A 22,825-nucleotide genomic window follows, 5' to 3' on the forward strand; every position below is an offset into this window, starting at 1 on the left:
GGATCATCGAGCCCGCCCAACCTATTTAGGTCATCGGGCCTGCCCGACCTGTTTGGGTCATTGGGCTCACCTAGTCCATCTTGGACGTCAGGCCCTTTAGGTCCGTTTTGGTTATTTACTTCGCCCGGCCCGTCTAGGTCGTCGGGCCCGTCCAACCATGTTGGGCGACCCATGTGGGTCGTCAGTCCCGCCCAACATGTTTGGGTTCTCGGATCGACCCGGTCCGTCTAGATTGTATGGTCGGCCTATCCTGTCAGGGTTGTCGGGCTTGTCTGGTCCGTTGAGGTCATCTGATTAGGCTGTCCCGTATAGATCGTCAGGCCGGTCGGACCCGTCTTGGTCGTCAGGTCAACCGACCTGACAATCTATTTTTAAAAATAATATATTTTTCATGTTTAAGAAGAAAGCTCAAGGGTTGGCCCTGACCTATAGGACTTTTGTGGAGTTTTTGGCCCTGTGGACTTCTTTGACTCTAGCCCAAGTGGGTCAGGACCAAGCCCTGTGGACTGGGCCAAATTGATAACTCTACTAGAGAGTCCAGAGTATGAGGTTGAATGAGAAAATTTTCTAGTTCCACCTATTTTAAGGGTATTTGAATTTCTACTAATTTAGCTAATTGAAATACTTCAAAAAAAAATACTTACATTTGAAATGTTTTTTAATTTCTCTATTCAAACAAAACATTTCATTACAAATAAATCTAAAATCTTCAAAAACAAAATATGAAATGCTTCATTAAAATGTTTTATCCAAACACACCATAATAATATTTGATTTTTAAATTTGACAAGAAATAAGTATTTACATATAGGTTTCATTCTTTTTATTGTCTTTGGTACTATTTAAATTATTACAACACATAATCTATTTATTATTTTATTTTAAAATTATAGAATTATAATATCTTCGTTTTTATTTTATATTAAAGAAAATAAGATATGTATCTTTTTAATTTCAAATATACTTATACTTAATGAATAAAAAAGTAAGATTCAAATTTCATATTTATCACAAAATGAAAATACAAATAAAATTTACATTATAATTGAAAATAAATTTAATGAAATTTGATTAAAAAGACTAAATTCACATATTTCTCAAAATCGAAAACTAAATTGGTTCAATATTTTAAAAAGCGACTAATTCCAATTATAACAAAAGTTTAGTTTTGTTCTGCTTTTTGTTTTTGCAGGTATGAATCTTCTTAAGTTTTACATATGTATTAAATGATCATAATATTTTTCCTACACTAAATATTGGGTAGAATTATTTTCAAGTTTTTTTTTTTTTGCGGTAAATATTTTCATATGTAAAAGGATGTAGCTCTGTCTTTATTACTAACTCAAATTTTATCATTACATTAATTAAAATCAACATTATTAACACAAATAATTGATGAAAAAATTATTTAATAAAAAATAAGACAAATATTTTTAGACCTCTAAGACAATAATTGAAGTTTTTTCTGTTAGGTTATATTTGAGTCCAAGGCCCACTGCCCCCATTCCCCACGTACTGCCATAGGGGGCTTCTCCCTACACCTCCAAGAATCTCGTTTGTACCCCCAAACTGAATTTAATTTCCATAACTGCCTATGGTTAAATATAACATTTACTGTGTGTTTTTTACCCCATACCCCTGCACCCCCATACCCCTGACGCTGCACCCCCTAAAAAACCCCATACCCCTACACCACTGCACCCCCAAAACAAACTCCAATAAAAAGAGAATCTGATTCCCACACCCATGATCAGGAATCTTTGACCTAACTCCTCTCTTTTGTCCTCTGCTCCCGCAAGCCTCCACACACTGTTCGTCCTCTTCTCCCAGCCTCCACACACTGTTCGTTTTCTCCCATTTGGTCTTCTCCCATGTTGGTCGCACACATCCTCCACCTCTACCACACAGTTCTTCTCTCCACCGTGCACAACACAGTCTTCATCCATCTCTGCTGCATCCCTTTTCTCGTCTTCTGCAACACCACAGACGCACCCGCATCTTCTCCAAGTAATGTTTTGAAATTTATAATTAATTTCAGGAATGTTGTCTGTTTATTTTAATTGATTTTTGCATCTTCATTTAGTTTTAGGAGTGCAGTTCCACAATGGTGAAAGGGAACATACTTGGTTTGTTTTATTTTTTTTTGAATTCTTTGTGAAACGGCATTTGTAAGCCGTGTGGGAAATCAGAAACGGAATACACATTCCGTTTCTGCATTTTTTTTTTCATTTGTTTTGTGAAACGGCTTTTGTAAGCCGTGTGTGAAGTGAGAAACGGAATACACATTCCGTTTCGCCTTTTTTTTTTTCAAATTTTTCTGAAACGGCTTTTGTAAGCCGTGTGGGAAGTCTGAAACGGAATACACATTCCGTTTCGCCTTTTTTTTTCAAATTTTTCTGAAACGGCTTTTGTAAGCCGTGTGGGAAGTGAGAAACGGAATACACATTCCGTTTGGGTTTTTTTTTTTTTTAAATTTAACTGAAACGGCTTTTGAAAGCCGTTGTGGGGAGTGTATGAAACGGAATACACATTCCGTTTCATTTAATTTTTTTTTCAATTTTATTGAAACGGCTTTTGAATGCCGTGTCGGATGCGTATGAAACGGAATACGCATTCCGTTTTTTGTTTTTTTTTTCAAATTTTGGTGAAACGGATTTTAGTATCCGTTTTGTGTTTTTTTTGGTGTTTTTTTCGTGAAATCTGTTTTAGCAGTTACTTGTTGAATGTAATTAAAGGCTTAGTCTTTGGAGATTATGTGTGTGTGAAATGGAAAAAGAAAGAATGGTTAGAGAGGTTTAAAAAAGAGAACACACGGTAGCTCGGATTAAAATGAGCTGATTCATGGTTGGTACTAAGAACTACTATACTGGTCCGTCACCAATTTAAGCATTAAATCCAACAAACATGTCTTCCAAGTCTAGCATGTAAAATTTACAAACCAGTAGAGGAAATTGCCTTCATGAGCATCAATAATTTACGTTTCCTATTATTAGACAGAAATTGCATTTGGTAACGGAATTTAAAATCATGTTGTTTATTTCATTTAGTTATTTTTCCAGGAAATTTATATTGGATTCTAATGTTTCAAACTTTGAATTACAGATATGGTTAGAACACGAGGAAATTTAGGTAGACGCGGTTCAAATGATGCACCAAAGAGTTCTAGACAGGGTGGTGCACGGAATAGACCCACAGCTTCGGCTCGTAGAAGGGGTCAGCATGAGGGTAATGTGGTTGAGGATGATATTGTTGAGAATGAGGTTTCTGACGTTCCTCAGGAGGACGAGCACGGCATTGATAACGATGGTGGAGGATTTCCTGGGGGTCCATATGATACATCTTTATTGACCCGGTACCAGGATCATGTTGCACGCATGATATGGGATGGTCAGGTCAGTAAAAAGTTTTTATATAGGTTTAATTTTATTGTTGGTAAGTATTTTTAGTCTTTTTTGTTTCTTCTGGTAGGATCGAGTTGTGAAAGTGGTCTCTCATATTAAAAAGGTGAAGAAATTAGGACGTCCTCATCCTTCTGTTGCACCTTTTGTGTTAGCTTCTGGATTATCGCCTCTGTGCGATATTTTATATGAATATATCGATCTTGGGTTAGTATTGGGTTTCGTGGAAAGATGGCATCCCGAGACTAATACTTTTCATTTACCCATTGGGGAGATGACCATCACTTTGGATGACGTATCGTCACTTCTCCATCTTTCCATCAGTGGAAACTTTTGCTCCACTGAAAATCTGGAATATGAAGATTCTGTTCAGATTTTGACGACACTTCTTGGTGTTGACCGGGCCATGGCATGTGTGGAGCTGAATCAAAGTCGGGGTGCACAGGTCCGACTGAGCTGGTTGAGAGACTTGTATCATAGCTGTTGTGAAAACGAGCTATGGGAGTTTGCTGCACGTGCATATCTTTTGCACCTTGTAGGGTGCACGATATTTGCTAACAAAAGCGCCACCTATGTTCGTACACATTATCTCGAGCTATTTAGAGATCTTTTCACATGTCGTACATATGGTTGGGGAGTTGGTGCTCTTGTCCACTTATATGAGCAGCTAGGAGATGCCAGCTTTGCAAATACAAAGCAATTAGCTGGATATCTACCTCTTCTGCAGGTACCCATTTATATAACATTTTATTCTTTATTTCACTTGTTTTTAGTTTTATATGATAATGGTTAAATGAAATATTATTTGATACAGGCTTGGATATACGAGCACTTCCCTACATTGGGAAGGAAGCAAGTACGGGATACATATGTGGAGACCGAACCCCGTGCTCTACGTTATGTCACTGGACGCGCCATTTCCGCTATAGTTGATGTTAGAGTCCAGTTGGATGGCTTGACATATGATGGGATGATTTGGAACTCATATGTAGCACATAGAGCTGCACGACAACTGGTAACACATAGCATGTTTTCTGGCTTCCTGAGGGTTGGGACCGTCGTACAACGTCATTTGCCTGAGCGTGTGTTGCGACAATTTGACTTCATCCAGCCTATTCCACGACCGCCTAGTTCGGTTCCCATGATGGACTTTGAGGCTATTGATGATCGGTGGAAAAAGCACGAGCAGTTTGTTGTACATCAAGTGGTCCAAGCACCAGCTCCCTTTTCATGTTCGGATGGATATTTGCAGTGGTTTAGGAGAGTCTCCCATCCATATATTTTACGTGGAGCTGAGGCCGACCGACCTAGCCTTGTGCTTGTGCCCCGACTTCGTCGGAATTTGCCAGATGACATAACAGTTCAGAGGACGTCACCGTCATCATCTTCCAGTGGTTTATTGGTATGTCACACATTTAGTTGTTAATAGTATTAGTAACTATTAATATTTGACATTAACTTGTTATTATGACAGGGTCTCGTGAAACGCATTGTAGGTGGTCTTCAGCGGATGATAGACTGTAGAGATGTTACTGAGGGCACTGTTGCCTAGGATCGCACTCATGAGTTATTGCAGATGGCTCAAGATGGACTTGAAGAGGAAGAGACTAGAGGAGGACGTAGAGTTCGAGGTCGACGACCATCTACGTCTGGATAGTCGATTTATTTGTATTTGATGTTAGAGTTGACATTTGTATTGGATTTTATGTTAAGATATTTCATCTATATATGGTATTTTATATTAAGTTATTTAATGTTAGCAATGAGGCCAAAATATATCCGTCCCTTGGCCAAAGGAGTTAGAATTTTATATATTGGTAAAATAATTACAAACTACAACAGTGAAATACTTAAATACAATCAACAAATATTAGTCTTCCATGAGATCTACATAACTACGATCCACTATGTGTAAATCTAGGAATGCTTGCATCCTACCTCTATATAATGATGCCCACCCTTTTGCCTTTGGGTAACAATTGCTAGATGATATGATATCCACTGTCGGTAATGGACAGCCTTCTTGTAGACAAACCTGTAAATACGCAATTAGACAATAGAGAAATAAAGTTATTTATAAAAATAATATATATATATATATATATATATATATATATATATATATATATATATATATATAAACATATATACCTGAACAAAATGAGAATTGTAAACATGTCCGATACAAATTAGTCGATGTTGACTTTGCGAAGTAGGTGGGGATGTACGAAGTGGGAATATAGTCAAATTCTGAACTGATGACAAGCACACGAGGATTACATTATATCGATTAGCAATCGCATACCCCATGTCTGGTATAGTCATCCACTTGTCTCGATTAGCCTGTATATAATTAATTAGATTATAATAAAACAAAATCATAAAAAACTTGTAATACATAAATTTCAACAGTGGTGTATAGAAGTTATACCCCTGATGGTGATTGAACTAGCAAAGACTTTCTCAGTTCTTCCAGACGATCATAGCCTCCAACTAACGTTGCATATTCATCTCGTCATTGGCTAAGTTCTTTGTATAGATCATGTCTGATTAGAGGCCACGACTCCTCACCCATACCCAACAATGCAGCAATGCATCTATATCCACAATGACCGTCCGCCACAACATCGACAACATCCAGTATATATGGATGAAAAACAGGATTGAACTGTTCTAGCATGGGTATTACTTTCTCTTCAATAACACGTTTGCTCTTCACCTTGTTTTCTGTTTTTGCAACAAATGTGTCTTGTCTTGAGGACTCTATGAAGGCGTCCACATGCTCAAAATAGGAGGGATCACGTTTGGTTGACTTCTTTGATCTATGACTCTTAGCTGCACCTATCGTTTTAACTTTAGTCGGTGGTGGTAACATCGATGTCATGGAAGGGCTAACTATGTCAAGTAATTTATGTTTTATGGTCACTTTTCCTGCAATATCAACTTCTTTGAAAAGATTAAGCAGTAGATCAACCTCCCTCTGAATAGATAATTGCCCTTCAGATTGTGAAGACGAGACATTGGAGAAGCTCAACCTAGTCCACATGACATGAATTTCTTGGAGAGGAATAATCCCAGGATCATATCGTGCTAATTCACACGCACATGGTAGACCATAAGTTTGTCTGAGAATGCAGCCACAACGACTACTATCGAATCCAATCTTCTTTACTCTTTCCAATTCTGGAGCAAGGAGTTCTAAGGCACATCTAGAAATATTCCCCACTAATCTTCTATAACTCAATGCCTTGTAAGAGTCACTGATCAAATTTATACTTCTTTCAAAAGACGCCTTAATTTCGTTGTGTTGCAAGATAATAACGTTGTGAATTCCATCCCAACACGAACAAAGGTCTCCCATACTACTTCCAAGAACTTTCTTCAGACTCCAGTGAGCAGACTCAACCCTAGTACAATTTATACAAGGAAATCATATAAACCATTAATAAAAAAAAATTTAATTAATAGCAAAATACAAACATACCTGTTTGATGTTGTATTCCCCAAATGCATAACTTTGTTCGTCCATGCCTTCACAAAGAATTTCTTATAAGGAATGATCCACGAGTCGTTAACATATTCAAAGAATACAGGCCACGGCTGGCAAACAACCTGAAGACGATGAACACACTCCTTAAACTTTAATTCATCTTCACAGTCCATGACATTCTCCCAGGCTTGAAGTACAACATCCCATGCGTCAACAGAATTTACTAACATTTTGCACTTTGCCTGCACATTTTTTTGAATGTGGAAACGGCATAGAAGATGATAACACTGAGGGAACACCATGCCAACAGCATTCATTAGAGCAAGATCCCTATCAGTTACAATGACTTGTGGACCACCCTCGGACGTCATAAATAGACCTCTTAGCCTTTCAAGAGCCCAAATGAAATTATTTTGCTTTTCACTAGATAAAAATGCAAAAGCGGCCGAGAAAGTTAATCCTGTTGAGGTCACACCAACAATCTCAAGTAATGGCAACCGATATTTGTTGGTTTTATAGGTACTATCCATTAAGAACACAATGTTGAATGAATTTAACAACTTCACAGCATCAGGATGGGTCCAGAACAAATCGCTTACCACATCAGATTCATCAAGACATCTACTAAAATGGATGTAGTGATCACGTTCCAACATCAACATTAACTGTTGTAACTCAGTTCTAGAACCTTTTATTGAACGTTTGTACCTATATCTTGCATTATACACTTGCTTAAGGGTTGTAACATTACACTCATCTTTTTCTTTCAGGGTGAGAAGTATATTTGAAGGTTTGACTTGACTTTTAGTCATATCAACAAGCAATGACTGTTCAGTAGACTTCAACCTACCAGCATAGGGGTGACCAACTAGAGTAGATGAGACATCGTGATTATGGTAACCACATTTTACGTTCAACACCCATCCCTCCCCTTGAGAGATGGGTCTCCCTCTCAATCTAAATGGACAATCACATTTTCTTGTCCCAGATAAACTCGGTTCTGCATCAGACTTGTATTTTCTATATTTTCCACCTCTTTCACAACCTAATAATACATGGGTCTTTCTTCCTGGTTGTCCATTATATTTATCTGATCTTAGAATAATGACAACAAATCCAAGATTATAAGCAACCCCTCTAACCCACTTAATCAAATCTTCACGTGTTGGGAAAATATCATCGGTTGTAAAATGAGATGTATAATCTTGTTCGCAGATATCATGAACAAAATCAGAAAAGTCCGACATGAGACTACAATTTAGTTGAGAATCCGCTTGAGAATCCAAAAAACTCAAATAACTAAATTCATGATCTTCCATGATGAACTATAATAAAAAAAAAGTATTTTAATACGTAAATTACTCACATCAGAATATTAAAAAATAATGCAATTAAAAAAATGCATAAAGAATGTAAGACGAATCACATAAGAAAACCAATGAATGCAACACGTATCAAAATTGGAAAACTGATTGCTGATATTTATAACTGATTGCATTATTTAGGTTAGAAAATTCACCCCTCACACAGTATAAATTCACTCACATTAAAAATTCACCAATAACACAACATAGACGTATCAACATTCAATACAAACACACAAAATCCAAGTATCAAACGGAATACCTATTCCGTTTCACAAACATTTGAAACGGCTCCCACAACCCGTTTGACATAAAACTACAGGCAACGGGTTACAAATTCCATCTCACATCTTTCAGAAACAGATTATGTAATCCTTTTGGAAAAAAAAATTTGGTTTTTTGATGTTTGAGTGTTTCCTACAGTCGCACAAAACAACCATGCAAATATGGATTTCAACTCTATTTTTAAGACGAGGATAACACGTACATGCATGCCACCAATCTTATCATGCAAAATTTATTTACAACTAAGGTTTAAAAGAACGAGGTGAGGGTGTAATTTTTTAATGAATGGGTGTAAGAAAAAAACAAAATATATCAGAAACGGCATACAGTTTCCATTTCATATATTTGTGAAAGGGATTCGGAAACGGCATACACTTTCCATTTCAAAAATTGTGAAAAGGATTCCTCTTCGCAGAGAAAAAGAAAATCTTTACTAAATTAACAACTTAGAGCATCCCAGAACCAGCTACGAACATCGGAATATTTCAAATTAATGGGGTGGGGTGTAATTTTAGCATGCAAAATTCAAAATGCATGTGAAACGGAATATAGAATCCGTTTCAGAGTATTATGAAACGGATTCTGTATTCCGTTTCATAAAAAAATTTGCAAATTTTTTTATGAAACGGAATACAGAATCCGTTTCAGAGTATTATGAAACGGAATCTGTATTCCGTTTCAAAAAAATTTGCAAATTTTTCTTTGAAACGGAATACAGAATCCGTTTCATAATACTCTGAAACGGATTCTGTATTCCGTTTCATAAAAAAATTTGCAATTTTTTTATGAAACGGAATACAGAATCCGTTTCACAATACTCTGAAACGGATTCTGTATTCCATTTCGCATACATTATGATTTTTTTATCAAACGGCTTTTGTATTTCACAAGCAAACAGAAAAATAAAAAGTTTAAAGGCTAACCTGATGGAAACTACCACTTACAGATAAGATAACGGAGTTCCTTACAACCACCTTCCTTCAACCTTCGATCACAACAAACCAGGGACCACGAGTGATTGAGACAATAAATAACATTCCTTAAAAAAGAATAAAGGAAACTGATACAAAGGACCACGAACCAGAACCAGAGAGAATGAAGGAATGAGACAGAAGTTAAAAATTTTAGGGACCACCAACACAGAGAGAAAAGTTTTAAATGAATGTCGAGTGGAGAAGAAAAGAAACGGAGCCGAACAAATAACGTTTGGGGGTGCAGGAGTTGGTGACGCAGTAAATGAAATTTACTGCGTCTAACGGACTTTCACCCACTCTCTCACTGTTAATTAATAAGGGTATAAGAGTAATTTTGGAGGGTACAGAAGATTCTTTTGGGGTGCAGGGAGAAGGCCCCACTGCCATATTAGTTGGCCATTCCCATAAGGCAGGGCAAGGCCAATATGAATGACAAAGATTGATACAATACTTTTCAACAATAGAATAAATGCATGTTACATTAACAGGAGTCAATGAACCAAAGAAATTTTGGTGTTCTCACTGTGACAGACCCACTTACATACAAACTTTTGACTCTTGTTGCAAATTAAAAAATCTATTTATTTTCAATTACACCTTTCAATACGTCTTTTAATTATTTATAACTTAGCTACCTCTAATTTACTTACATGGCATCTTAAGGACAATACTGGAGTTGAATTTACTTGAGAAATTCGATACCAGCAATTTCAATAGTCAAAGTGAAGTTGACAAATTTACTGTTAAGTCTACACGTTAAGTTATGTAATGACTGATTTGACCCATTCTTTTGGAAGTATACCCAGTAATATAAGAAAGCGCGTCCATCTTTTGGAAGAAACAAAAGCAATATTACGACCAGGACCTTTAATCTAACCGTTGAAAGTGCTTCAACATCCAACATACACTATGGATTACTTAAACATGATTTTAAGGATGCCGATTAAAAAACGTAAGACCACATCCTAATTTGTGCAAAACAATGGCTGTAATTCTATTCATGTTTCTTCTCAGTGTTGTTTCACAGAGCTTAGTGTACATGATGCCACCTACAGTTGGTCTCTCTTTGAGTTCAGAGAGTGACAAGCTGGCTTTACTTGCTTTGAAGCATAAGCTTACCAATGGAGTCGCCAATGCTCTTCCATCATGGAACAACTCTCTGCATTTCTGTGAGTGGCAGGGTGTTACATGCGGACATCGCCACATGAGAGTCTCTGTCTTGCACTTGCAAAATGAAAACTGGGGTGGCACTCTTGGACCATCTTTGGGAAATCTAAGCTTCCTCACAACCCTAATTCTTTCCAACATCAACTTGCATGGGGAAATTCCCGCACAAATTGGTCGACTAAAGAGTTTGCAGCTTCTTGACTTGAGCCACAACGGTCTAAATGGTCAGATTCCTGTAGACCTTTCTAACTGCTCTAAACTTGAGGTCATTAACTTGTTGTACAATAAACTCACTGGAAAAGTTCCCTCATGGTTTGGAAGTGGATCCATGACACGACTAAATAAGTTGCTTCTTGGTGCCAATGATCTAGTTGGTACTATCCCAGCTTACTTGGGGAATCTTTCATCCCTCCAAAATATCACAGTTGCGAGAAACCATTTGGTGGGAAATATACCAGATGTTTTGGGTCGGTTATCAAATTTGAAAGAGCTGAATCTTGGTTTAAATAATTTGTCGGGAGTAGTGCCTGATTCTCTTTATAACCTTTCCAATATTCAAACTTTTGTTCTCGGGGTAAACCGGTTATCTGGTACTCTTCCATCAAAAATGCAACTTGCTTTTCCAAACCTTAGAGCATTCTTTGTTGGAGATAATCAGTTGAATGGAGCTTTCCCGTCTTCAATATCCAACATCACCGGATTGCAAAGGTTTGATATCTCCTTAAATGGTTTTAGTGGTCCAATTCCTCCCACTTTTGGAAGCTTAAACAAACTCGAGACGTTTAGCATTTTTGATAATAGATTTGGAAGTGGGAGCGCTCAAGATTTAGATTTCCTTTCCTCTTTAACCAATTGTACTCGATTGAAGATACTTCTTTTGGGTTGGAATGAATTTGGCGGTGTGTTGCCGGATCTTATTGGCAATTTTTCTACCAATCTCACTTCGCTCAGTATGGAGTGTAATCAAATAACTGGAACGATACCTGAACGAATTGGACAGCTAATCGGTTTAACTAACTTCGTCGTGATTAATAATTATCTTGAGGGAAGCATTCCAGATTCAATTGGAAAGCTTAAAAATCTAGTAAGATTGGCCCTGCAAGAAAACAAACTGTCTGGTCATATTCCTACCGCCATTGGCAATCTTACTATGTTGTCTGAACTTTATCTGCACACCAATAAATTCCAAGGAAGCATTCCATTAAGCCTCAAACACTGCACACGCATGCAGTCATTTGGTGTTTCCACCAACAACTTGAGTGGAGATATCCCTGATCAAATATTTGGCAATCTAGAAGGTTTGATAAATCTTGACTTATCAAACAACTCTTTCACTGGTTCCATCCCTTTAGAATTTGGAAACTTGAAGCACCTTTCCGTATTATATCTACACGAAAACAAGTTGTCTGGTGAAATTCCCCCAGAACTTGGAGCTTGTTCGGCATTAACAGAACTCATGCTGCAGGGAAACTTCTTCCCGGGAAGCATACCTTCGTTCTTGGGCTCTTTAGGATCCTTGGAAATCCTAGACCTTTCTAACAACAACTTCTCAAGCACAATCCCTGTTGAACTACAAAATCTGACTTTTTTGCATGCTTTGAACTTGTCTTTTAACCATCTTTATGGTGAGGTTCCCATAGGAGGCGTCTTTAATAATGTTACTGCAATTTCACTCATTGGAAATAAGGATCTCTGTGGGGGAATACCTCAACTGAAGCTCCCTGCATGCTCTAGGACTCTCTCAAAGAAACACAACTGGTCTTTTCGAAACAAACTCATCCTCATCATTGTAATTGGAGTTGGAGGGGTTTTGATGTGTTCCATAATATCTATCACCATCTATTATTTAAGGAAAAAGCCCAAATTACTTTGTCCGTCACGGTCTCTGCAAAATATGCATTTGAAGGTTTCTTATGAAGAGCTGCATGAAGCAACCGATGGATTTTCTTCATCCAATTTAGTAGGTGCTGGAAGCTTTGGCTCTGTGTACCGAGGATCTCTTCTCCATTTTGAAAAATCCATTGCCGTAAAGGTGTTGAATCTTGAAGCTAGGGGGGCGTCAAAGTGTTTTACATCCGAATGCAAGGCTCTTGAAAAGATCAAGCACCGGAATGTACTTAAGATCCTAACTTATTTCTCAGGTGTTGATTATAATGGAGATGATTTCAAGGCTATAGTTTTTGAGTTCATGCTTAACGGGAGTGTAGAAAGTTTGCTGCACAGCGACGAAAAGCTCAATTCTATAAATCTCAATCCCAACCTTCAACTCAGGCTAAATATTGCTCTAGATGTTGCTAATGCATTGGATCATCTTCACCATGGTTCCGAGAAAACAATAATTCACTGTGATATTAAACCAAGCAACGTTCTTCTTGATGATGACGCTGTTGCCCACTTAGGAGATTTTGGGTTAGCAAGGCTCCTCAATATGTTCACGGGACAAGTAAGCAGAGATCAGGTTAGTTCGTCAGCAGCAATCAAAGGAACCATTGGATATGTTCCCCCAGGTAGTGTTTTCTATCCTTCAAATGTTTTTGAATATCCCCTTGTTGCAATAACAGCAAAAGAAATCTAGATATGATCATGTTGGTGATGGTTTATTATTTATTTATAATGAACAATACGTGGTTGTGCTTGATATATCCTTCATTTGTATCTACGTTGTTGTTGTTGTTGTTGTTGGAATGGAACAGAGTACGGGGCAGGTGGTCGAGTATCAGAAAAAGGTGATATTTACAGTTATGGAATTCTTGTGTTGGAGATGCTGACGGGGAAGAGACCAACGGATGAGATGTTTGGTGAGGGTTTAAGCCTACACAAATTCTGTCAGATGGCAATTCCTGAAAGAATTCTTGAGATAGTGGATTCACGTTTGCTTCTGCCATTTGGGGTCATGGAAACCAACATCAGAGAGTGTTTCGCTTCTTTTGCTAGGATTGGAGTTGCATGTTCTGCAGAATTTCCCGTTCAACGGTTGGACATAAAAGATGCGATAATGGAGTTGAATGCAATCAAACACAAGTTGTCTTACTAGGAACCATTTTTTTGGGAAAAGATTTAACTGGGTTTGTCGGTAAACTAGGTAAGTTACACATTCATGTCTCTTTATTTTCGCATGCTACTGTCCCATCCTGTGTAATAGTGTACTAAAAATGGGAATGAGTTAAATTGGTTCAACCTACAAATTTAGGTCAATGTTTGATTATGAATTCATTTTCGGAGGAAAGAGACATATGGTTTTGGTTTTGGGTAATGTAATTTTTTTGTTTTAATTAGTATATATCACGTTAGTATCACTTATATGATAGTTTTACTTACCGAGAAGTTATTTTAATAATAACAAATATATTTGAAGAAGTTGTGATTAATGGCAGGTTTTCTTACCCTCTTGGTTAAAGAATATTTTATGAACAAAGCATGTAAAGAATAATTAACAGAGTGATGAAGAATAACAAGGAACTGCATTGCTTGAGTTGTTACGAAAAATCACTGAGTCTAACAGATACCAAACTTTATACGTCCTAACGCTTTTAGAAATTACGAGATTCTCTCTTGCAGTTTCAATTCTAGCGAAGTGCAAGAAAGAAAGAAAGATAGAAAGAAACTACTCTGCATGCAAAATCAACGGAAAAGATTCATCTTCTTCTTCATTCTGGCTTTAATCTTCATCTTCTTTTCATATTCCGATGCAATTCGAAGATATTCGTAATCCCGAGGCTTCTTTTTCAACCACCGAAACATCTGAACAAAAGAAACAAAAGAACTCAAGTCTTGTTTGATGGGAAACATTAATATTGTTACAGTTGATGATGCAGAATTGAAGAAGAAAACTTACGGAATAGGAAAAATATGATCCAGGTGGAATCCGAATATACTGGTTTTGTTTTGTGGAAGTGGAAGCTTCGTTCCGTGAAGCGTAGGGATCCCAACTCCAAGGAGTAAGAAAAGATGTATCTTTCTGAAGAAACGACGTTAGTGTCGAATAACATATATTTTCCTCCATAGCATTCATAGAAGAATATTGTTCTTCCATTCTCGGGAGTTTCGCTTTCTTGCTCCTTAACGCTACTTCACTGCTCATTCATATGGGACTATCTTCAGAATAGGTAGTGTAAATATTAGTTAGGTTTAATCTCACACTTTTCATCTTTTATCCTGTTTTTACGATTTATTTTAATCTTTTAAGAGATTATTTTAGACTTACATATGTTAAATTTAACGAATTTTATTTTTTAAATGTTAATATTTTCATTTTGGAACACGATATTTAATCATTTTTAGATTGAATCAAGGCTTAAAATTTATTACAATATATATATATATATATATATATATATATATATATATATATATATATATATATATATATATATATATATACGTGTATGTGTGTGTGTTTTATTTTTTATGTATACTTAAAATCATTTTAAATATTTTAATTTTATTTGTAATGGTTATAGTTAATGTAGAGATGAAAAAAATTTAAAAGCTGACAAATAAATTAAAAAAAAAGTTGGATTGATTGAGGAATTTATGAGAAAAATTATATTTATATGAGATACCAACTAAAATGAAACAGAAAACCAGAACCAAAATAAAATGCGTGTTGGGAAACACGTGGAACGAAAAAATAGGTCTTTTTCGAAAATATTGAGCAAGCAGACCAACATTCTAACTTGGGAGGGCCAATGATAATAAATATTAAATTTCATACAAAATATTTATAAGTATATGTATTAAAATTATTTTCGAATATTCAAAAAATATATTTATATAAAATATGACATATAATTTTTAAAGACCTAAAATTTAAGCTATTAATTTATTAGTTTTACCTTTTCACAAAGAATAATCTTGAACTCAGTTAATATTGGAATATACATAAACTATAAATTTTTATGAAAAAATTCCCATTAGTTGTGTATAGAAAAAACTACTGATCTTTTATGTTTTTCTCATCACTTCAAAATGCACTCAACGAAACCTTTTAGGTTGCAAGGTTATATTGTATTACGCATGGTGAAAATAGAGTGGGAGGAACAAGCCTGAGTTTCCAACTCAAGAAGACTCCATGTACTTAACAGTGCCATCTGCAAGTTCCACATCGTTCAGAAAATTAGAAAAACTAGTATTTATATATCGTCTGACAGACATGTCAGTTCGCCGAGCTGAGTAACGTCAGCCTACAACCCAAGTGGGGGCACTCAGGTGATTGAACAAGGCTTTAGCTTGCTGAGCTGATCTGGTGGTTGCTTTGTGCTGGCTTGTCTGCTCCAAGTTGAGAGTTGAGCCATGGTATCTTTGCGAAGGCATTGGTTTCCCGGTTCCTAGACAGGAGGGCACCGCGTTAGGCTGGCTTCACAGAGCAGCGACTACCTCTGGTTCTTGATAGTGGAGGGATTACAGGCTGCTGCACCCCCATGTCATCTAAGCTTGGTGAGCTCATGTCTCTTGAACTATCACCTTTTATTTTCTCAATCTCTATTTAAATGCAATCTGAGTGCGAAAACAAAAATATTGTCTTTTTGCTCTAACTCCTTTACCCACCAAACATTGGTTTATATTATAACACAACCCCACAAGCAAAGTAAGCATGTGTTTCATTTATCTTTTATAACTATATAGCAAAGTAAGCATGTTTCATTAGTATTTAAAATTGAAACAATAGGTTATAAAAGAAAAATACTACTAAAACGAAAATTTTGTGATATTAAATTATGCTGTCTACAAAGAAAAAAGGTATACATTTCTACGATGACAACTATAAATGGAAAGTCAAGTTTTTTTTTTAAGAAAAATACTAATATTTAAATAAAAATATGAAAAATTGCTCAAATACTCGAGCAAAAAATAAGTAATACTTAAATACTATCATTATTAAGGATGTTTGTTTAATTAAAATAATAACCCTAATACATATGTGGGAGGCGTATAATGATTTTTTATAATCAAATCATGCCACTATGTTACTGAATACCCCACTCAACAAGAGAATAACTCTTTAATAGTTTATCTCTTGGACAATTATTTTCAAATAAAATTTACTAATCTATTAAATTAAAAGTTTTATTATGTGAATCAACTAACAAGTTTTTACAAAATTCTAAAACTACTTAATATTGATTAAATAAAATCATATTTTCGTATAAAAAATAGGTTACAACCAGAGATGTGAACCGTAAATATAAAAAAGTGCAAAATCACATGTTGCTAGCATTTCTCAAAAAATACAATGCCACACACAGGGTTTCTAGAGTTTTGGCGTGATATAACACCACTTAAAAAAAAATGAGTATTACAATTTCAGCGTATAGGTGATCTATCTAAATTACAAATAGCTTCCACTTCCGGTAACTTTACATGAATTGAAGCATGGTTAGCTCCATATAAAAATCCAATATGGCTGAAACTCAGGATAGGAATGGTTGAAGCATTAAAGAGTAGGTAAGAGGATTCCTTTTTACCTACCCCGCACACTGGCAGGAGATTGACCACTTCTTTCACTGCCAATATCATCGTCTATTTCACTAATATCTAAGCAAAGCCCATTTGGGTTTACACTCACTTCAGAACTAGCATTACTGCTAGTGGCATGAGGAGAGCCAGAGATACTAACAGTGCGGCTACGCTGAGGACCAGACCTCACACTATACATTGAAGATGCTGGAATGTTCGTCATCAATGATGACCGTAAATTGCCTGGAACCCTTCGCCTTATATCCTGTTCCAAGAGAAACCAAATGTTATTAGGAGGAAAAAACTCAATTTCATCACTTCCGATTAATTTCATTATTAATAATAGGTATGAAATGAAATGTAGGCCCTTAATGACAAACTCTCAAATATCTAAATAACGTCTAGACATAATGCATCCGCAAAGGGATGCCAAGAACTAATGTAGAAAATGTGCAGAAGATGCATACCATATGCCTTATTGCCATATCCAAGGATTTCTTCGAGAGTGACCTTCCAAAACCAGAGGTATCCGGTGATGAAGAAGATTTGCCAGAAAGATTATGGGAAGAGTTCCTGTCATCCAGCCTTGGTGGTGCCAATTTCCGCATATTTACTACCCTCTCAACCATTTTGGTGCCCATTACAACAGGACTGACATTGTCATTTGCTCTGGAGTACCCACGATTAACTGCCGGCATAGAGCTTCCAGTTGGATGAGAAATGCCGTTGGAGGAACGTCCTCTGGACGGAGAGCACGATTGCCGCCTTGGTCTACCAATAGAAGGAGGCTCAACAGAAGCGGATCGTGAACTGGGTGCTCCAGGCCTACCCCTAGTTGTTGAAAGTGCCCTTTCTGGAAGCGTTGTCCTCAAATTGGGTGGCGCATCAAGTGAAAAACCAGGCATATCAGATGGCTTCCATGGTCTTGGGCTTGACTTCACAGTTGGTGAAGTACCAGGTGATGTTATTGGCTGCCTCACAGGAGCCGACTTGGAGATTGAAGAAGTTTTTACAGACGGAGAAGATACAGTGGGTACATTAGACGGTGTTGTTGGCCGCCTAGTTGGGGTTGATGCCCTTGAAGTAGGCCTCGATGCAGGTAAGGTAGTTCTGGTTGTTGGTGTTGAAGATCTTGTAGTAGATCTTGACAAAGGTGTAGAGGATCTAGATGGAATTGTGGTTTTAGCAGCAGGTACTGTAGAAGTTTTAGCAACTGAAACTGCAGCCTTAGTAGCAGAAACCATGGGCTTGGCTGAGGAAACTGAGGTCTTGGTGGTTGCTACCATTGCCCTAGTTGATGGCATGGTTGTCCGAGAAGTGGGTGTCGAAGGTCTAGATGATTTTGAAACTGTGGTCAATGTAGGTCGTCCAGTAGGAGTTACAGATCTAGCTCCCAGATTCCCTGATGATGAGGACCTCCTAGTTCCCCCAACTGAAGAACTCAACCCCGGGGAAGAGGCTGGTTGTTTAGATACTAAGTTGCTTCTTCCAGCTAGTTCTGACAAGCTTCCTGATGATGAGGGCCTTCTAAGTCCACCACCTGAAGAGGTCAACCCAGGGGAGGAGGCTGGTTGTTTAGATACAAAGTTGCTCCTTCCAGTATGTTCTGACGGAGGATTTGACAACTACAATAACAACGAAACAAATACAAGAAAAATTATTTTCTGACCATTAGCATGAAAAAAAAAACAACAAAATCATACTACTATGAACCATATGTTAAACCACACATCATGGATTACTTTGGACATGGAACTAACAAATAGATGCAGAGCATTACACTTCTTTGATTTTATCAATATAAAAAGTATTATCAATTTACTCAGTGGAACCGACAAATCTGCTTTTATGAAAGAAAATTATGTACACAGAAAAGGGGAAGGAATCCTCCTAAACAAAGCAACAACAGAAAAACAAACAATGAAAAAGAAAAAATCTAAGTAATAGAGCTTCACTCCTCAATATTAACATATCTAATAGTAGAACCCCCTTCAAAAAAGGCCCTGTGTTTCCTACCAAATAGACTGTGAAGCTTGGACACCTCTTTTGTTTGAAGTGTTGCAATGTAGTACACATTGCAAATTGCCACAGAATTTAGCCTCTTTACTTCTACCTAAATCATTAAAGTCATTCATCAATTTGGTCTAGGGACCAAGGACTAGGACACACCCAACATTCATTAAAAATACCAAATATGGAATGCCATGAAGAAACTGCAAAAGGACAGTGAAAAAGAGAAAGAGAGGATAGTTAAATAAATGATCCTGTTATTAACAAATAAATTAACCAAAGCAAATGTCATGCAAAGTTGGAAAACATTCAAAATAATGAGCACGAAGCTTGTAGTTCAGGGATGTCCCGCTAGAGGGAGCAGTGCATGCCAATTAGCTACTTGTAATCAGGCACCAATAACTGAAATTATGCAATAATTCACAAAATATTCTCACCCATTCCTAAAATCATTTATTTCTGCTTAAGCTCATCAGGAATAATGAATAATAATGATATTGCTAACAAACGAACTTTCAACAAAACCAGGAGTTTACAAGGAAATGTACCATTTTATTTATGAATTAAAACCAGAAGTAAAAGACAAAATCTTCAAATTACCATAAGATGATAAAATGATTGACATAATCCAAAACATTCAATAAAATTGCTTACTCTAGTTTTTAATGATGTGGGGCGTAAAGTTGGAGCCCCAAGCTGACTCATAACAGTTTTTGTTGATTCCATCTCCAAAGAAGGAAAAAGGGGAGTCCCAGGTGGGGTTAGAAGCCTGAAAACGGAAAAAAAAATGCTAAGCACCAATCTGAACAATAATCGTTCTGCTCAGGTCGCCAAAAATGCCATGGTGTCTTAAATAATGTAAAACCATGTCTGGATATTAGTGCCTGTTAAGTTATTTATTATTAGGTCATGCTTCAAACACACAGAGCATCAACGCAAGAACCTGGTTAAAGTCAGCAATTTAAGATTTGGATGCATGATAAGAATGAGGTTAATAATAAAAATAGCAACAGTGATACAGTCCTACTAATAATTTATGATTGAAAAAGAATTATCATAAAGAAATATCAAAGAAAGGAACTACAAAGATACATTAATTGTTAAGTTGTATTAATTGCCAAATTGATTACAAGGCTTTTTGCAGTCGTCCAAACTGCTGAATGCAGATGGAGCTGTGATTTCTAACAATTTCGCTTTTTTTAATCAGGGGAACAAGAACAACTAGCCATCAGTTATCCAATAAATTAATTAGTCATTATCTTCTAGACTTCTCTGTTGCGGAAAAAAGAACATGATACTTTACAAACCTAGTCAGTATCATAATGATGGTATTAAAACAAGGGAAAAGCTATAAAGTGAGCATGTCAATTATGTGAGGTCAGGAAGAAATGTCAAAGACTCTGGTCACAGATACCAAATTATCAAAACAGTTGACGTTGTTTTTTATGCTCTCATAAAATTTTACCAAAGGTTTATTTAGATATTTGGAAAGGGGCGGGTGAATTAACAAATGCTTGTGAGAAAACATAATCAAGTAAGGGCATTCATATTTACCATAATAAACGTGAATATGTAATTTGAGACAAAGCTTAGTCCACCATAAAAATGCAATTACAATCTCATCTGTCTAACTCACAACTCATTCTAGACAGTTTTTCCCCACAAATTTAACTTAATTGTCCATTTCATATTAGTAATAGCAAAGGATAGTTATTGCTTCAAAGTTGAAGTGATATTCATTACAATTGCTTCCTCTACGGGATTTACATTGTAGAGCAGATTAATTGCTCCATATCTAGAGCTGATATCAAGTACAAAGAGTTGTTAACTTATTATTTTTCACAAGAATATCCAGAAACCACACTGTACAAGTTTTATCCAACAAAAAGAAGGAAGAAAAACAAACTACTAAAATGGCATAGTTGCACTGAACACAGTAGACACAAAGGCTAAGAATAAAAAAAAAAAAAAAGCAGTTAGAAAGACAAACAGAATATACCAGTCATAATCATTCTTATCATTCTCCGAATTGAGAAAATCATCAGCACCAGTCTTTCGTACCAGCGCCGCCATGGAAGACGGAACATGAAACAAGGGAGAATTGTCTGGATTTGAGCCTGAAACACGAAACACATAGCGAGTGAAAAAGGGAAACACAACATGTCACACCGTGCAAAGGACACCACCATTCCGCAGTTGTTGGAGCTAAAATTAACAAAACGATATCACAAAAAAAAAAAAAAAGTGTTGTCGACGGTGTTCATACCCAACGCGGCTGCGCCGTCGAAATCCTCCGCGGCGCGAAGCATGAGATCGCCACGCTCCGCCTTCTCGCGGCTCCTCATTTCCAGGAACAACGCGAGCTCCTCGTCCCTCTCCTTGGCGCGCACAGAGGACCTGAGAGCCCCCAATTGCTGTTGCCTGAGCTTGAAGGCGTCTTGCATTTTGGACTCCGGCGCTATGAAGCTCCGATTCATCTCAGAAACGGCAACGACGATTAGGGATCGATGGAGCGAAGAGGAGAAAGAAGAAGAAAAGCCCCAAACAAGAGAAGAACCTAACTGAGTTCCCCCATTCACCTCAACAACCGCGCACCAACCGAACGCACCCTCGTGAACCAAAAATAGAAATGAAATTAAAATTTTAAAAAAGGTAAATTAAATAAAACGGGCTTCGGTTGGAAACAGTTGCGGAAAAAACAAAGTGGCGCGGCGTTGGGTTAGGTGGAACGCAAAGGCATGGAGAGTGGAGTGAAGAAAAGAAAAGAAAAGAGTGAGAGCATTGGGGTTCCAGAAACTTCGATTGAGAGTGATGGTGAAGAGAAGGGAGTGGCATTAAAGGTAATAAAAGGCAAGTTTGAAGATGGAGGGAGAGAAAAAACAGATGCTGCTTCTGCTTCTTCTTCTTCTTCTTCTTCTGTTTCTTTTTAATTTCTATCACTTAAAGCCTACGTTACACGGTTGATGGATTGGATGAGTTGGGTGAGTAATCACCGTTATACCCTCTTTTTTATTATAATATGTTCCTCTTTTCCATTCTTTTGCCAACGGTGACTTCACAACTATGCACTCATCATTCATGCGATCCCCACATCCCAAACTTCTTCTCTCTCGCGGGACAAAATTTTAGGTATTAATTAAATTACATTAACTGTAACCAAAATGATTTGCCGTTTCCAAAAAGAAGTTTCTTGTTACCATATAAATTTGAGGCGTACGTTGTATGTGTATAAGATGCTTATTCCACTCTGACACCGAACAATCTTTTTGCATTTACTACTCCCTTGTGGTTAACGTCTTCAGTTGGTAACTTTTTTCTGTTAAAGCAAGAAAAGAAAAAACGCACAAAGGTGAAGTCTACGATGAGAAAAAGAGTACAGAATTCAATAAATGATGTGAGAAATTTAGGCGCTTCGTTAGTTATTGGTGAGTGCCAGCCAAGCCAACACTTTTCATGACATTGTCATCGGAGCAGTTAATTTGGATAACAAAAACATGCGATGCATTTAAGCAACTACTTTTTCTCCATTGATATATCAGAATTTGGTTGATTCGGAAATCTCTCTTCTACATGAACACGTTCCTTGTACATTTTACCTTTTGCCAGTGTTTTCCCCCTTATCCATCCAAATTCCATTTCAAGAACAGATATCGGAACGTAGAATAAACCCTTTAAGAAAAT

At 36.9% G+C, this 22,825-nt stretch overlaps 3 protein-coding genes and 1 non-coding gene across 5 annotated transcripts; 2 read left to right on the forward strand and 2 right to left on the reverse strand.

Moving 5' to 3' along the window:
- Nucleotides 1-5,268: 5,268 nt before the first annotated feature.
- LOC114167445 (uncharacterized) lies at nt 5,269-7,700 on the reverse strand. The gene is made up of 5 exons (XM_085665991.1): nt 6,883-7,700; nt 5,922-6,805; nt 5,830-5,867; nt 5,550-5,741; nt 5,269-5,433 (listed from the first exon to the last, which is right to left on the reverse strand). The coding sequence occupies exons 1-5, from the start codon at nt 7,698-7,700 to the stop codon at nt 5,269-5,271; spliced, it is 2,097 nt and encodes a 698-aa protein (XP_085522117.1).
- Nucleotides 7,701-10,377: 2,677 nt separating this feature from the next.
- LOC114193904 (receptor kinase-like protein Xa21) lies at nt 10,378-14,375 on the forward strand. 2 transcript variants are annotated; one of them, XM_028083889.2, is made up of 3 exons: nt 10,378-13,185; nt 13,372-13,760; nt 14,237-14,375. In XM_028083889.2, exons 1-2 carry the CDS (start codon nt 10,494-10,496, stop codon nt 13,710-13,712), a joined length of 3,033 nt encoding a protein of 1,010 aa, XP_027939690.2. In that variant the 5' UTR covers nt 10,378-10,493; the 3' UTR covers nt 13,713-13,760; nt 14,237-14,375. The 2 variants fall into 2 exon arrangements, with proteins under 2 accessions (XP_027939690.2, XP_027939689.2); XM_028083888.2 differs by lacking the exon at nt 14,237-14,375 and having other exon boundaries at nt 13,372-13,956.
- Nucleotides 14,376-15,840: 1,465 nt separating this feature from the next.
- Nucleotides 15,841-16,145, forward strand: LOC146884452 (signal recognition particle RNA). The gene has a single exon (XR_014984299.1).
- A 718-nt stretch (nt 16,146-16,863) lies between these two features.
- Nucleotides 16,864-21,849, reverse strand: LOC114195354 (uncharacterized). The gene is made up of 5 exons (XM_028085785.2): nt 21,411-21,849; nt 21,144-21,261; nt 19,799-19,913; nt 17,602-18,759; nt 16,864-17,399 (listed from the first exon to the last, which is right to left on the reverse strand). Exons 1-5 carry the CDS (start codon nt 21,619-21,621, stop codon nt 17,139-17,141), a joined length of 1,863 nt encoding a protein of 620 aa, XP_027941586.2. The 5' UTR covers nt 21,622-21,849; the 3' UTR covers nt 16,864-17,138.
- Between the last annotated feature and the right edge of the window lie 976 nt (nt 21,850-22,825).

This window comes from Vigna unguiculata, chromosome 8 (genome assembly GCF_037176805.1).
Source record: "Vigna unguiculata cultivar grain cowpea cultivar isolate G323 ecotype 2 chromosome 8, ASM3717680v1, whole genome shotgun sequence".
Taxonomy (NCBI): Eukaryota; Viridiplantae; Streptophyta; class Magnoliopsida; order Fabales; family Fabaceae; genus Vigna; species Vigna unguiculata.